The sequence below is a fragment of the Notechis scutatus genome, chromosome 1, assembly GCF_049901735.1.
Source record: "Notechis scutatus isolate UNSWTSFEM ecotype Mainland chromosome 1, rNotScu1.2, whole genome shotgun sequence".
Lineage (NCBI taxonomy): Eukaryota > Metazoa > Chordata > Lepidosauria > Squamata > Elapidae > Notechis > Notechis scutatus.
Genome location: NC_142009.1, coordinates 108988491 through 109005443, shown reverse-complemented (window position 1 = coordinate 109005443; position 16953 = coordinate 108988491). Strand labels below are relative to the sequence as shown.

The following is a 16953-nucleotide window of genomic DNA, read 5'->3' as shown; positions in this document are numbered from 1 at the left end:
TAATATTAAAAAATTAATAATACAGTAAATATTATATATTATATATTTATTATATAATAAATATAAAATATAATAAACATGCATGCAGACATCATATATACCAAGTTAAACATAGAATTTTCTCAAGATTGCAATCTACTTCAGTCAATAATTTTTTTTTGTTCTAAAAAAGCCACTTTACAAAAAATCTCTGCAAAGACTAAAGAGAAGTAAAACCATTTAACAGTTTTAAAAAAAGAACTGCATCACCAGCACTAATATTGATAACTACTAAGTATTTTTATCAGAGCTATTTTCTTACCATTTAACTTTTGTTTGTTTAATATGGATTGATATAGATTGCTCAGTTATATCACTTATTAACCATAAATGGCATCATTGGTTAGACAAGCATCAGACATTCAAACATCAATATAAACAATAGAACCTGAGCTTTTGTATTCAATTTTGTCTTTACATTGGTTGCTTTTTAAAATTATTTCATAATGCTTATTTTATTACTGTCTTTTTCAAGATGTGCATAATTGTTTCCTTTTGCTGTATGTCTTAGCTCTTTGAAGGCTACCTGTTCAGATTGTGTTTGTATTTTGTGTCATACAAATTATTTAACATTAGTTTTAGCGTGATTGCTTCATGCTTGAACTTTGTCTCTACAGGAAACCATTATCAATTATATTAAATTAAGTATTTTATGTTAGCTTTTGGAGATTTATTAAGACATATCTCCAAATGCTAACTAATCAAATCATTAGCCATTGTTCTTTCTTGATCACAATTTAGTCAACTGTTAATTTTTAGCCATTGGCACATTAATTTTTTTTAACCCTGAAGTGCTATGGTATATATAAATGTGATAGTGCCTGATATTCTCTTTGGGGACTTTTTTTTTTTCTTGTTCAAGTTGCCGATGCCGTGATATTCCTATTCTTCTTGCCCTGATATCCGTTGGCTGGATATAGGAAATAGATATGTAATAAATCAGAAAAGATTGCTCTGACTTTTTTCATTGTATAGTCCAATTGTATCACATTTTTAAAAATCTTCAGTGCTATTTTTTATAACTCAAACAAGCCAATTGGTTTTGCCCTTACTAGATTGACTTTGGTGATGGCAAACAGTCTCTAATGTATCATTTACCTGCAGTATGCAAGCCAAAGCTTTGTTTTAACTTTGCATTTTTGTGCTCTGTGTCCTCAGAGAAATTTAAAAGATTCTTACTATCATGTACATTTATTTTGAACAATCAAATTCTATGTCAGTTGAAAGAAGAGATTTGTCTAGCATTTCCAAACATAAATTTCTTTAGATTTCACAGTAGACATGCAGTTTGGGGGAAAATCTAATTTCAGGAATTAGGTTAAAGATTTGCACACGATTCATGATGAGACCACCAGTTGCTTTGACAGAAGTCAGATAAGGGGAGTCAGAGTGATGCTAGCCCTGACCCTATCTATATTCATGAATGCCCAGAAAGGATAGAACTTGCATCACAAAACTGTGAGGATACTTTCATCATTCTGACAAATCTGGTATTTGTCACAAATTGTCAATGAATCACTGGTTCCTTTGGCGCCAATATCTATTTATGTATTAGACTGATATGCTGCTTTGTCTATGGTTTTATTTGCATCTCTTTCCCACTGTTTTCATTGCAGCACATAGAATGTTAATAGAAAGGAACATTTTGTATTTTAGTTGTAGGTATTGTTATACTTTATAAGACCTGCAGTTATCCATACAAATTCTGTTTTTTAAATAAATATACCCAAAAATATTTTCTTGCTATATCAATTTATATTAGTTAATTGAAAATTAATTATTTTAATATATATATGTTGCTATTCTGCCAATAATGTTGCTGGCTAGTTTGCAAGCTAGAAACAGAGTCACTATTGATTATATTATTCCAAGAAAATCCCAACCTTACTGAGAATGATTGTAAGCAGGTATTTGTGTCAATTCCTATGGATGCTTAGGAACAGGAGTGGAAGATGCAGATTCTGAGCAAGGCAGAGAATTGCTTAGATTGGGCTTCATTATTCACTATGAAAGTTCCTGAGTTGGATGTCATAAACATATTAATGGTGCTAAATTCCAAAATCCTGCATAAACCTTAACAGTAATGGTGGTCAGGATGGATTCCCTGTAAGCCTGTAGTTATTTGTTAACAAAACCCAGCAACCATCACCTTCTGAAAATTTCCTCTAAGAAAGATTGGAGCTATCATAAACCGTTGACTGTTGCACTAATCTCTTGGACAGGACTTATGGCTCCTGCTCAAAAAGCAGGTGGCAGCTGTAGCTAGAAAAGCCTTTGCTTAGCTTTGTATAATGCACCTTTTATACCCCTTCCTGGATAGGAAGGCTCTTCTGTCACTCACTTTTACCTTACTCATCTCCTATCTGGACTATTGTAACATGCTCTACATGGGCTTATCCTTGAAAAGTATCTGAAAGCTTCAGCTGGTGTAGAATGTGGCTGCACGAATAGTCTTGGGCACCCCTAGGATAACTGCCCTCCACTGCATGAACTGCCTTAGGTGCAGATTTGCTTCTGGACCCAATTCAAGATATTGATTATGACCTTTAAAGCCCTACATGGCAGGATGGCAGGTTACTTGTAGAACCATCTTTGTCCCATTATATTGGCCTATCTCACTAGGCCAGGTAGGAAGGGTTCGTTGCAGATGCTGCCAGTTAAAGAATTTCAACTGGTGGGCTCCAGGAAGAGACCATTCTCTGCCATTGCCCCTAGCCTTTGGACCAGTCTCCCACCAGAATGGACACTGGCTCTCACTCTCCTTCCCTTTGGAAATCCGTGAAGACTTGGATTTCCTGTTATTTTCCATAACTAAATTAAAGATTGGGGAAGAATGAATCAACAGGACTACCGCTTGTTTAATTGTTACAAGGCTGTGAATTTAACCATTATTCTTATTACTAGATTATATAAATACTTACATTTTTCATTAAGATGCTGATTTATGGCTATCTAAATGCTTCTTTATGTAGCCTTTTTCTTTCATTGTATTAAAATTCTAAGCATGATTATTTAGTAAGTATTGGTAAGAGAGTACCTGAAGTACAGCAAAATAACCTTTTAAGATTGCATTCATTCTCATTTTATACATCATTAACTTATTTCTAATGCGGTTGAATACAAGCAAAATACTGAATACTGCAAAACAAACAAACAAACAAACCCTCTGCTGAATTACTAAAAACACAAATACATGGTTGATAATTCTGGACTCAAGAGACCAGTTACATTGTATGGTGCTATTTTGTATATTTAAACAATGTTAATAACTTTACACTGAGAATTAAAGTAATTTGGAAGCACATTTAAATTGTTTATGTTTTTCTAAATTAGCTTAATCTGAAAAAAACCACCCTTTTAAAAAGTTCAATGGTATTTGTAGCTATATAAATAGCAAATCATCCTATCAATAGATGAAATCAGACTAATCTATACTTAAATAGGAGGTGTGGGATGTGTTAAGATGCTTATAAGAAACTAGTTTTCACTCAAGTTAGTTGTAAGAGGCAATTTTGTCGAGTGGTTAAGATACTAGGCCAGAAACAGGAGACTCTGAATTGCCTTAGGCATGAAACCAGCTGGATGACTTTGGCCAGTTACCTTCTGTCTGCCACCTTGAGTTATTTATAAAAATAATAAAAGCAGGTTAAAAGAATAATATGAATAAATAGATTTTAAAAATTGTAGTTTGCAATGGAATAGCCCAGGGCCTTTAAAATAATAGGAAAATATTTGGTATTTATACCTCTCCAAAATAGCAATTGAAACAATTTGTATCATATTTTAAATATTTGAACATTTTTTTCTTTATATAACACTGGGTTTCTTTGTGGTAGTTACTGGCAGCAAACATATCATATGGTTATTCTGTACAGATTTTCTTAGTATAGCCATATCTTTAGCTATTATAACAGTTTTGATAGCAAGTCATATTGAAACTATTGTAGTGCTGTGTAAAGATACGGTCATAATGGAAAATATCACTGAGTTTATAGATTTGTATGGAAATCCTAATGTTGCCAATGTCATTCACTTTGTTAAGTAAGTGGCTTAAACAAAATCTAAACCTATATTGTAAAATTCCAAACAGATATAAAAGAAGGAAACTTGTTTCCTGAACAAGCTATTAGAGAACCAGTTTGGTCTAGTGCAGTAGCACCAACCTTTTGGGCACCAGGGACAGGTTTTGTGCAGAAAAGTTTTTCCACAGACCAGATAGAGGGGAAGTGGTTTTGCATTCTGCCTCCATCCTGCAGATGGGCTTTGCTTGTTTGTATGACCTGGTTACTGGCATGCTATGGACCAGGGCCAGTCCATGGACTGAGGGGTGGGAAACCTTGATCTAGTGGTTAAGGTACCAGACTAGAAAGTAAGAGAGTATGAGTTCAAGACCCACTTAGCCATGAAACCCAGCTGCGTGACCTTGGGCCACTCACCCTCTCTCAGCCCAACTCACCTCACAGGGTTGTTGTGGTGGAAAAAAAGGATGAGGGAGGTGTGTTGGATGTGTTGTTGAGTTGTTTGTGAAAATAATAAAGGCAGGATACAAATAATTAAATTAGCATTGCCATTACTTATTAGTGAGAATACACAGAAACTTTATGTTGGGTATTCAGTCCAATATCAGACATCATGATTCACAGATGTAGCAGTATGTACTATGTAGTCATCTGTTGGATAAAAACAATTCAATAATAGATTATGTAAAGCAGTCCTCGCTGTAAGAACTAAGCTGAAATTTAAATATTTTTAAGCTGAAATTTAAATATTTTTAAACAAGGAATGAGCAGGTGAAAATAATTGTACACAGTTTTGATGTCTGTAAATATCAAAAGTAATTTGAAAAGCATGCTGGTTAGATACTATCACTGAAAACTACATCATGAGTTATGAGAATTCAAATGCACACCACTGGCGAATGAATGAAAATAACAGAATAAATTCCATGATTTCGCCTGCATTTTTCCAGTAACTGATAGAATTGACTATAGAGACCTGCTCTCAGTATTTGTTTGTCCATTTAGTCCTACATATGAAAGAATGTTGCAGTATCAGTTGACACTAGATTAGTGTTCATTAGTAGAGCAAATGGATTAAGATATTATTGTACTTTCTGCCAAGGACATATAAAATTTGTTTTCTAGTTAGTATTTTATGCATATGGTTCTTATTGACCAAATAAATGCAATAAATTTATCTTAGTCCCTTTAGCTTAAGTAAACTTAACTTCCTTAAACTAGTAAAATGGGCATCATTTTATATTTTTATATTTTTCATTGGCTTTAAGAAAAATACAGGGTCAAAGTCAAGTTAGAAGGCAGATGGGCTTATTTTTGCCTATCTGTGCTGATTTCAAATTGCCATCTAAATGATTAGTTTACATATCTTTATGCAAAACAAATAAAAGCTCCATAGCTGCAATTGATTCCTGTACACAGAATTGCATGGTAAAATGAAGGGGAAAAACTATTTAGAATAGATGACATTCATTTGGTTTTCTTTTAATTCTGTACACTGATGTTCAATTAAACATTAGTAGAGTTGCAGCATAAGCCATTACAGAGTAATGCTTGTTTTCCTTATTCAAGTCATATTGAACAACTAAATATTACACATTCTGATGAGCTTTAATATATGCGTGCCATGATCTGCTGGTAATTTACTTGTTTAACTGCATCAACATTTTTTCCTTTCTGCTTTGTTTTTTATATTTTATTTTTTTAAAAGAAAATCCCAGATTTATCATCTCAGGGAATAGTTTATAACATGAACAGTCTGTGATCAACAAAGGATTTAAGAATGAAAATGTGATGAATGGGTGCATTAAGTTTCTCTTGGATTCTTTACTCCCAACCCATCTAAGGACATGACTTTCTAGAATATTAGGGGACCCTCCAATATTTATCATAATAGTGTGCAAAATATCAGTCAACTACTCTTTCTTTTCTTGGAAGCCATACATAGCTTGTATGGTCAACAATAGAGCATAGTGCTCGCTGAACTGCCTTAGAAATACTTTTCGTAAAAAACCAACCTTCTCTTCAAACTATTCCATTCCTGCCAAACTGTCAAATCTTGCTTAAATTCAAATTAGGGAATGTATTAATCTGCATTTATCCAACTTCTGGTATTTAGGCTTTAATATGTGCACAACAACTTGAGATAATGTAGATAAGAACATTATATCACTTGGTTGTACTATGAACTTTAAGTACAAATAAGGCAATGAATCAATAATGTTCTGCTAACATTTCTGTATGTAAATTGGGAAAGGTCTATGTTGCATACATTTTTTTAAAAAAGCTTTAACATTAAACTTGGCAGAAAGCAAGAGCAGATAATTATTATACTTAAATTTTGGTGTAATATGGAGCTCATTTGTGAACTATGACTTGATCAATATTCCCTAATTTAAAAATCATGGCTTAGGGTGATGTGTGAAACTAGTTTCCAAAACAAGGATGGGCAATTGAAAGATACCACTGCTAAAGAATACAAATGAGGCAGTGGGAGTTTCATAGTGACAAGGGATTGTTCACCCTTCCTATATTTCCACTATATTTTCATTACCTTTTTTAAAAAAAAGACAGGAAGTGGCAATTTATGTAGAGTTATGTGCAACTAATCATTGTTCTTAAAAGAAGAGGGCTTATTAAGTCAGAACACAAGCTATTTTTTAAATATATTTTGAGGCTGCAGACACTATAACTTGCCAAATATTGTGCATGGTAACAGAGGTCTAAATCAAAATGTCAGCAAGGATGTGATTCAAAGTAATTAACTGTCGGGTGAAAAATATTATGTGATATACAGAGAAAATCTTTGTCATTTATATTTTGTAAAGAATGAGTGGCCCTGAAAAACATTCATGTAGCTCAAGATGGTATCATATTTTAAATTATAAATAGACATATTTTAAAGTAAAAATGGCAAAATTTCACCAAAATGTTGTGATTATCTTTCATAATCTGGATAAAGTTTAACATATTTTCTCTTTCAAATTTGTAACTCATCAAGTCAAATAGAACCCAACATCAGACTACCATTAAGTACTCCATCAAGGCAGGACATAAGACCACAGGCCATGAGCTGCAATCCATTTGCTTTAAAGTTATTAATTTTCATAATTATTGAGCCATTTTAGTGCTAATTTTATATATTTACATTAGAATATTGTTTCAGTGCAAGATGAGAGAGCTTGAGCTGTCTGGCTTGTAGTTCATTGAGTATATTAGTTTTCTTATCACTGTTACTTATTTTTCCTTAAACCCATGATTTGGGACTATAACCCACATATTTTAAAAAATATATCTTCATGAGCTTTCCCATTTATGGTATCTTCAAATGCAACTTTTGCCATATATACAGATTTCCGATAGAAGCATTTTTGAAAATATTCTTATTACTTGGAGCATTCTTTTCTATTTTGACCTTGAGTTGCCCTAACAGAGGCTTAGAAAGAATCAGATAAAAGTAATTTACTGCATACTAAAAATATAATGAAAACATTGTACTCATCTAATAAATAAACCAACATCTTGCCAAAACTAGCCTACAAAAGAATAATATTTTTTTCCAAAATAGACAAATGTCCAACAATTATTACGTGAAGGTTAAAGTATTCTACATGTTTCATCTCAGATGACATGACATGCTTCCTGAGGCTGATTTTAGCTAGTTAGGTACAAAAAAAGAGAGAAAGGTCTTGACCCAGGCATATCTAAGAGGGGAGAGAGAAATATCATAACAGAATAAAGCTTCAATTTAATAAAATAATAAGCATATAAATTTAACACACCTTATATTTCTGAGATGGCTTCTCCAACATATATTTTTTTAAAAAACAAAGCAATCAAAATGCATATGTAGCATGAAACAGTAGAAATAATTCCACGTATAATATTTTTCCTATGTATTTTTTCCTCTAGAGCCCCCGGCGCGGGCCGGTCAACCTCACCGGGCATTTTAAAATGGCGCTTTTCACCTTGGTGAAGCTGCTGGGTTGGGGATCAAGGACACAAATGAAAGAAGGGGAGGAGGGAAGCAACCAGCCTGCCTTCTCCGGGTCAGCGTCCAGTCGCTCCGCTCCTCCACCAGCCCAGGAAAACTGCTTCAAAAGCGGGGCCGCACCCGCGCTGGCCCGCTCCCCACCCGCCCTTCCCACCCGCCCGCTGCGCCTGTTGAGCCATGCAGCGGTAGTAAAAGAGGCGATAGTTATTCTCAGCGAGCTGTTCCAAACAACCAGAAACAAGGCAGGCAAGAACACTGGGATGGGGGGGGGGGGGGGGGGGGGGGGGGGGGGGGGGGGGGGGGGGGGGGGGGGGGGGGGGCCAATAGCGGTGGCGACAGGAAAGCCCCCTCCCTCCCCCGGCCTTTCGTGAAACGCCCTGGTACAAAAAGTTGACCACTGCCTAGAGTGTTAACTTCATTTGTCAACACCTACATTCAGAACTCTTCAGAGAAGAGTAAAAGTAAATGTTGACCATTTTATCAGAGGAGGAAGAGGAGAAGGGCCAAAAGCAGGGTTTAAATTTCAGCGTACTGGTTACCAAAACAGATTTCCATATGTAAAATCTTGTTTAATTTGTTTGCCTACTTCTTCCTACTGTTTTTGACTTACCGTCTATTCTCTCTGTGTCTCTTTCTCTCTCTCTCTCTCTTTCTCTTTCTCTCTCTCTCTCTCTCTCTCATTTTCCTTTGCAAACAGAAAGCTGACCTTGCAGTTGCACCCCTGGCTATTACGTATGTTCGAGAGACGGTCATCGACTTTTCCAAGCCCTTTATGACTCTCGGAATAAGTATTTTGTACCACAAGCCCAATGGTACAAACCCGGGTGTCTTCTCCTTCCTGAATCCTCTCTCCCCTGATATCTGGATGTATATTCTGCTGGCTTACTTGGGTGTCAGTTGTGTGCTCTTTGTCATAGCCAGGTAACATGTCACACCTTGTGATTTTTTTGGCAATTGTTATTATTTTTTCCCCTCTTCAACAATAATTGTCAAAAGTCACAAATTCTTCCTTCTTTCTTATTCTGAATTGCTAATCGATTATCTGTACAGAGGAAAAAAATCAGCATCAATTTAGCATCAGCAGCTCCTGCACTGTAATGCTTTTGTGCTCATTCATATTGACTGTGCCCCTTATCTTTTTATAATAGCTATGATGATTTCTATCAACTCGTGAACAGTACATTCAAAAAATTGGGCAGCTCTTTTAGAAACAATTTCCTCCATACCCATCTTGAGTTTTGCTGTTTTGAAAGTTTATTTTTTATATACTGGTACAATATTAGCAAGAAAGAAGTGTTCAAATAAAACACACAAGTATTCTAAATGAAATTAAGGACAGAAATCTTTCTACATAATGCTAGTAACAGCAAAGGAAGCTGGGAAAATGGAACCATGGCCCCTGGCCTAGACTTGTCATATTTTTTTTAAATTAGTCTCTCTCTTTGCACAGTTCATATATTGTTAAAAAGTAGTTAATTATTTTTATGGATCATTTAGGAAGAAAGAAGGAGAATGTCCATTAAATTCAAATGTCCGTTAAATCTGAATTTATGTTATTTGTGGATGATTTCATTGATGCAAATTGTTTTGTTTGAGTTAAATCTTGATTTAATGGGCAAATGTTAATCTATTATCACATAGTAGCCTATTAAATATGGATGTACATGCAAAAAATTGTACATTGTACCTTGCATCTATGAAATGCAAGCCTACTTTACAGAGGTTTTACTATACTTCTGGTGACAGGAGTTTGTATATCTTCATTATGATTTTGAATCTGGTCACCAAAGCTTCTAAAAATCAGGACAGTGATGAGGGGCAAAGCAATGGTGAGGAGAGGCAACATGGTCCTGCCTATTTCTGTATGGTATATTTTAGAATACAAAACTAAATCCATTAAACATTTCATTTGGAGGTCAAATGAAGAAGAAATGTACACAATCGGGCATAATATGGTTTTAAGACCCAGGTACCTCATAACCAGATTAATAAAATCATACATTTTTACTCTAATTCCTCCTATCTCTTTTGAACTTCCATTAATTAACTAAATAATGTAGTAGCACTTTTTAACTTGCATGAGTCCTAAAAATAGGTAAATCAGAATAACAGTTATAAAAACATACCTAGATACTGAGACTGAGGAAATTACTGCCATAGTATCTCAGTAAAACAAGGATGTCAGAGTCCCAAATGTACTTTTTCAAAAGACAACTGGATTGTGTTTTCCTTGAAGAAATTTTGCTTCTTATCCAAGAAACTTCTTCAGTTCAGTCAGTTCTTGGATAAGAAGCAAAATGTCTTCAAGGAAAACAAAGTCAAGTTGCCTTTTATAAAAACACCATTGGGACATCCATGACCTAGATGACTGAGAATCTCCACAGACAAGGATATCAGAGTTTCTTCCTTGGATTTTCATTTTATATGTGTCTAGTGTTTTAATTAAGAAATAGGCAGTCTGGCACAGTGAAGTTATGGAAATGTATCCAACATACAATATGAAGTCTTTATGTGAACCAGAATTATTCCACTGATTTATGTTATAGGAAGATCCGGAGCTTCTATTAATCATGTCTATCAATCTTATTAAATACTGTTATCTGAGGAGCCTATTCCTAGCAGTGGAGCTAGTACATTGTTTGCCAGTCCTTACATCAAAATAATGCTCCCATTTGATGGTTACTGGTTTATAATCAAACTGGGGAAATTTTTTGATTCATTCTTGCATCTTGTTGATCACTCCTCATGAATTCTAATATTGAAATATTTGTGTTTATGATGCATTGATTTTTGTTGTTTTTATGGATTAGCGGGTTCTGTCTGTGGATAAGAAGATGTCACTTTATGACACACATAAAAATCTTAATCTCGGGTAGGTTATGTTCATGTTGGCTTTGGTTATAAAGATAAATATGTAACAAAATACAGATCATGTATATAAAAATTTACATGCACAAACATACATACATACATACAAACATACATGCATACATACAAAATGAAAACTATACAAAAGGGGATTGAGCATATGAAGTGCAACATTTGTACAATTCTAAAAACTGCTCACTTTACCTTTTATTTCCCTCTGCTCATTCCTCAGAGGTTTTTTTTCTTTATTAAAATTGTTTTCATGCCACATTTATTTTTGTTTTTCATAAGAGTAATCAGTAATTGGTTTCTTTTTCCCAGGGCCAGCCCTTTTGTTATCCAACATGAGGCAGCTATTTTAAACAATAGAGCAAGAAGTAGCTCCCTCACAATTGTTCTCTCTCCACAATCCTTGGAAGAAACAGTGAGGGACATAGCCTATGCTGTATTTGTTAAACTAACACTGATCTCAAGTGTCAATCAGAAATAAGATAAAACTATCAGCAAATCTTATTTTTTGTATATAGGTAGAAAAGACTATAAATGTGTCTTCTGCCACTGTTAGCAGTATATCTTAATTTGGCCCTGAATCAGAATTCCATTTAATTCATTTAATACAATTTTCTAAGAGATTTATCTTTACCTTTATCTAATGCTGAAATAGTGGTATAGTATGGTATGGTATGGTATGGTATGAAACCATAACCGTGGTGACTTAGCCATTCTACAGTATCTCTCTCTCTAATAAGCAGGTGGCATAATAGTTTGAATAGTTTCCTAGACATCTTTGGTTTATCCAGAATAGTATAGCCTTTTCAAAGAATTGCTAAATTAAACCTTATTTATGTGGTGGAAGGAGTAAGGTTTTTTCTAAGGTTTGGTAGGGAAACTAGGAAATGACAGGTAGCATTCATGCCATATCTACATGCTAGGTAATAGTCATCATTTATGGTTAGAATCATTTACAGCACAAGTTTGACACTGCTTATTCAAGATAGTAAATAGAAAATCACTCAAAATCATTAGCAGACAAATGAATCACTGATAACATTTCAGATTTGTTATGACAATCCAGAAAAATGTTGAAATTATAAATGAAATCTGAGTGAAAATGTAGTCTGTCTAAATTCAGATCACAACTATGTAAAGTGAATGTAAACCTAAACAATAAAATATGTGCTGCCCAGCTACAGTACATGTCTAAAGCACCTAAAGACATAGAGAAAGGACTGAGAAAAATTTGATAATAATTAGACCACCAAAATACATGCAGTACATTTCTCAAATCAATGCAGTGGCTATTTTGTCATAAATAGCTGTATATCATAAGTAACTAATACCATGTGGGTTTCCTGTGGATTAGGTTAGAGGAACATTTTTCATTGAAGGAAGACCCAACACTTCTAGAGAAAGCATAATTAGATTCAATTCCTTTTTTTTCCTGTTATCCTGAAGAATAGTAAACATTCTATATTTGTGGGTACAGTATCTGTATGTATAAAATATACTGTCTGAATCAATTTATAGAATGCAAGCTATGGTAACATATATTCCATAATTTACTGATTCTTACACTTATCATTATGTTGTTTGTTCATTAGAATTTTCCTTCATTGGTTTAGTTGCAGTTATTTGTATCGAACATAATTCTAAAACATCATACTAGGTAGATCTCTACATATTAGGGGCAGAAAACAATGATTTAAAAGATGCAGTATGGTCATGCCTCCTTTGCATTTGTCATGTCTATTAGAGGTAGTCCTCAGTTAATACTCATTCAGCAATTGTTTGAACATACAATCATGCTTAAGTGGTACTTAAGATGGGTCTTTTAAGTTCTGTCTGTCACAGTATCCTGTGGTGACATGTTTATGATTTGCAACCTTCCCTGCTAGTTTTCAAGCAAAGTCATGAGGAAGCTGTCAGAAAGTCAGAAATCTCAGTCATATGAGGTCCTTGCTTAACTATTGGCAGTGATTCACTTAATCTTGGTAACTGGGGTCTGCTGGAACTGTTTTCACTAAGGAGCCTGGTCACTTGATATTGTGCTTTAAAATCATGTCACTTAGCAGCAGAAATTCAATAAGGACTTTGCTTATAAAGGTAAACTTTTAAAGAATGCAGCAATAGCTTTTTCATTTTTTTTTCTCATACAGGGGTTATAACTTGGTTGAATTGAGCTCTTCACTGAAAACCATGGTTATAACAATACAACATTGTTAATTTCAATAGAACAACCTGAGCTTACTGTTTTTGTTCAGGTATTCGATCTCCTTACATTTTATTTTCACATAGAGACTGAATTCCTTGCAACTTTTGTGTACTCTTGACCCACTGATCACTTCCTTAAACCTCTTTAGGTTTATCATGATGACTCTTAAATCAATGAAGCTTCCTTTAGCAAGAGGAAAGTCACTGCAAAGGGAGTTATCTTTTTTTCCTTTTAGGAAAAATAGTGCATAGGCCCACTTGACACTTTGTTCTTCTGTCATACAAGTCAACAGGGCTTTGATCTTCCTTGAACATGACTAGGTATAGTTTAACACTAAAGAGTGTTTTGGGAAGAAAACACTCATTTAAAGAAACTGTTTTTTTTTTCAGACTCTAACATATCAATCTAAAGCCTGATGTGGCTTCAGGAAAGTAAACATCTCTTGCCTTAAAAATAACTTTTATTTAAAGAAACCATTTTCAGGCGACTGACAGCTTCTAGAGCTAAAGTATTTGAAAGTAAAAATTAAATCTTTTTTGAATCATACTTGACTTACTGTAGGTGGCAATAGTCCGGAAATGATTTACCATTGCTTTCTTCTGTTTTATTTTCTTATTTTGTCTTCTCAATCTGCCTCACAATTGTAGAAAATCTGACTTATTTCTGTGACCTTATATAATCTCTGAGCCAAGATGCATACTAAAACTCCATGTAAGCATTAGGAATAATTAAGCAATATTTCCTACTTCTAATATTTAGAATTAGGGGTTAAAATGTATTAACAGAGTGCTTATATTTTGGTGATAAAAGATCTTACTTTTTCAAACTCTTAGTGAAATGAAGCTCAAAGTATAACAATTTCATTTCAATAAAGGATAACTGAGGAGGCTCATGATTTTATGTTTAGATATGAAATTACCTAAAATGTTTTAGAATCTGCATAAGTATGCCATTCATTTTCAGAATATGTTATGGCTTCCTGTAATTTATATACCACAATTCATCTTTGGCTAGAAAAATATATATGGAGCTGTCCATGAAGTCACTGGGAGTCAAATTTAAGCCAAAAGAGATTATATTTTAATTATTAAAATTCAATGATTTTTAGATGTTGTATGAAAGCTTATAACACACACTTTTGCCTGTCTTAGCTCTAGGGTTTTCTAGTGAGTACCCCATTATAGATCATACTATTTTGTTCTTTATTGAGACATCGATGAAAATAAAATGTAATATAAGAGTCAATTGCAGTCTGCACATCCAATTCACAGGTTTTCAAGCCTGCCTCCTATTTGTATTTATAATTATTTTTCTGTTTCTCTTTCCATGAGTGTCAGATGTTAATGTTTTGGTCATGAACTCTGTACTAAATTTGTTTATTTTTAAATTTTATTTTTACCATAGTAGAAACCACTACCAGGATCAGGAAGAGATAGGAGGAATTGTGAAAAATACAATAATCTTAATCTCAGCAACAAATTATGTATGTTTGATTTAACTTTTCAGAACAGTGCCACAAAATTCAGTATTAAGCTTATTAACCCTGAACTTATGAGATTTCAGGAAGTAGCAAATAATGCTCAGAGTTAACAATAATATGTGCTTTACACGTTGCTCTTATATACAGTAGTTTCAGTTGTTTCTGGGATACGTTTTGCAGTATTTTCTTTTTCAGCTGAGGTTACCATAATCTTTGGTTAATCAATTTAGTTTATAACTTCAGTTACATTACTTTGCTTCCTAGAATCAGTGGACAGTGCTCATAATGTTGCAGTCTCATAACTATCTATTTTTAAAATAACATTTTCTTAAAAATGTTAATACATAATAAAAACTAACAGGAACTAATATTTAGAATAAAAAAGGAAAACATGAAAAGAGGAAAATTCAGAAATAAAAAAAAAGTTCAGAAATAAAAAAGAAAAATATATATAAAGCAATGACTTCTTTTTTTACAGCAATTATAAATATACATAGAAAATAACTTGTTACTCTATGGTTACAGATTTTTTTTTTTTAACTTTTAACTTCTCTATAATCTATTGTTTTTATTTTGATCCTCAAAACCATATACCATATCATTTTTTTCTGTTTTTTCCTGTTTCCCACAAAAAGTCAATAAAGTCCAATTATCATTAAATTTAATGAACTGCTCTAATTAAAGCAGTTGATTAGGCCATCTCTGGAAGTTCCACCATCTTCACTATCCATTCCTCCATTGTGGGTAAAATTAGATCTTTCCACTTTTATGTATATAATAGTCTCACTGCAATCACCATGTATAAAAGCAAAGTTACATATTTTTTCCAGCTGCTTATTTGTTAATCCCAGAAGCAAACCTTCTGGTTTCAAACCAATGGGAGTCTTTAAAATTTTCTGTATTATTGTATGTAATTGAATCCAATTTTCTGGCTTTTTTACACATCCACCAAACATGACAAAATGTCTCTCTTTGTTGATTATACTTCCTGCTTAAGTTTGAAGAGCATTTCAGATTTTTGATATGTTACATTATTTATTTGTGTGCTTACTATTTTTTCAAGTGGTGAAAAAAACAATACTTATTATTCTACCATTCAAAATGCTAATTTAAACTTTCCAGGCCTTACATGGCTATCCCTGGTGTAGTTACAGGAACATTAACTCGACTCAGTTTTGACCCACCTAATTTGGATATCACAGGAGAAACTGCTTGTAAATCTTCCTTTTGGGAAATAAGAGGAACGGAGACTCATAGATACTCTTCTTTTATGGGGTTCATATACTTTGATTTTGTCAATAAACCCCCTCTCTGATTTCCTACAAACTTTTAAAAACTGAGTTATTTTGCAGAGGATGAACTAAAATCACCAGAACTGATTATAATGATCTTTTAATTAATTGTTTTTATGTTCTTTTCCTGTGAGTGCTTTATGGTATTTCTACTGATGTTAGTAAAGTGCCAAGAATCTTTTTAATTGCCATAGAGAATTATCAGTTAGTTATTTTGTTTCGGCTATCGACAAACAAAACAAAAGATCTTTAGTCCCATCAAGTAATGTCCCATAACTTGATTTCTTATGATTTTTTTCTTTGGGTTTTTTCAGGAACAGTTTGAGCAATTCCTTAATTCCATACATTCCTTTTGTAAATCCAAGATAAGGAGACTTTCCAAGTCAGTCTTCTGATTTATTATTTGTACATCCTCTTTAATTATTATAACATCAACTGATTTCATTTATAAATCTATTTTGCTATTTATTCCACATCACTTTTATACCCTGGCACATTTAAATCCATTTTCAGATCCACCGTATCATTTTTTTATTTCACTTTTGTAATTAAATATTTTTAAAACTCCAACTCCATATTCAAATTAATCGCAGTCTCTCTTTTATCCAGTTCTTCTATATCCTCTGTTATAGTATCAAAGGATCTTAATAATAACTTTTGAGTATATTGTTCCCAAACAGTCTTAATTGCTTCTATAGTCAAATAGTGTTGCTAATAGATCTTTTCTCCTTTAAAAGTAATATTTTGTTTCTCTCCTTCAGGTCCCCTCTTATCTTCTATTTTCCAATCAACAAAACTTTCCCATTGGAGGATATCTTACCATTAATTTCAAATGCTTTTATTAATTCTTTTATTAATTTTTAAACACCCCACAGAAATTATCCTTTCAAGTCCATCTTGCCCCTTAACTTTGCAAAATCAACATTCTAGGCCCTCTTTTACTGTTTTCCAAAAAATTAAAGCTTTTCTTGTAAATCCTTAAACTTACGTAGAGTTTCTTTTATCTGGGGTGGAAAGAAAAATCTCCCTGTCATCTTTCAGAAGAGTCTTAA

The 16953-nt window shown here is 33.5% G+C and overlaps 1 protein-coding gene across 1 annotated transcript in view; it reads left to right on the top strand.

Moving 5' to 3' along the window:
• GRIK2 (glutamate ionotropic receptor kainate type subunit 2) overlaps positions 1 to 16953 on the top strand; it is a 506307-nt gene that overhangs the window by 331878 nt on the left and 157476 nt on the right. Inside the window, exon 11 of the mRNA XM_026666609.2 lies at positions 8747 to 8970. Within this exon, the coding sequence (XP_026522394.1) occupies positions 8747 to 8970 (224 nt within the window). The remainder of the gene's footprint in view (positions 1 to 8746; positions 8971 to 16953) is intronic.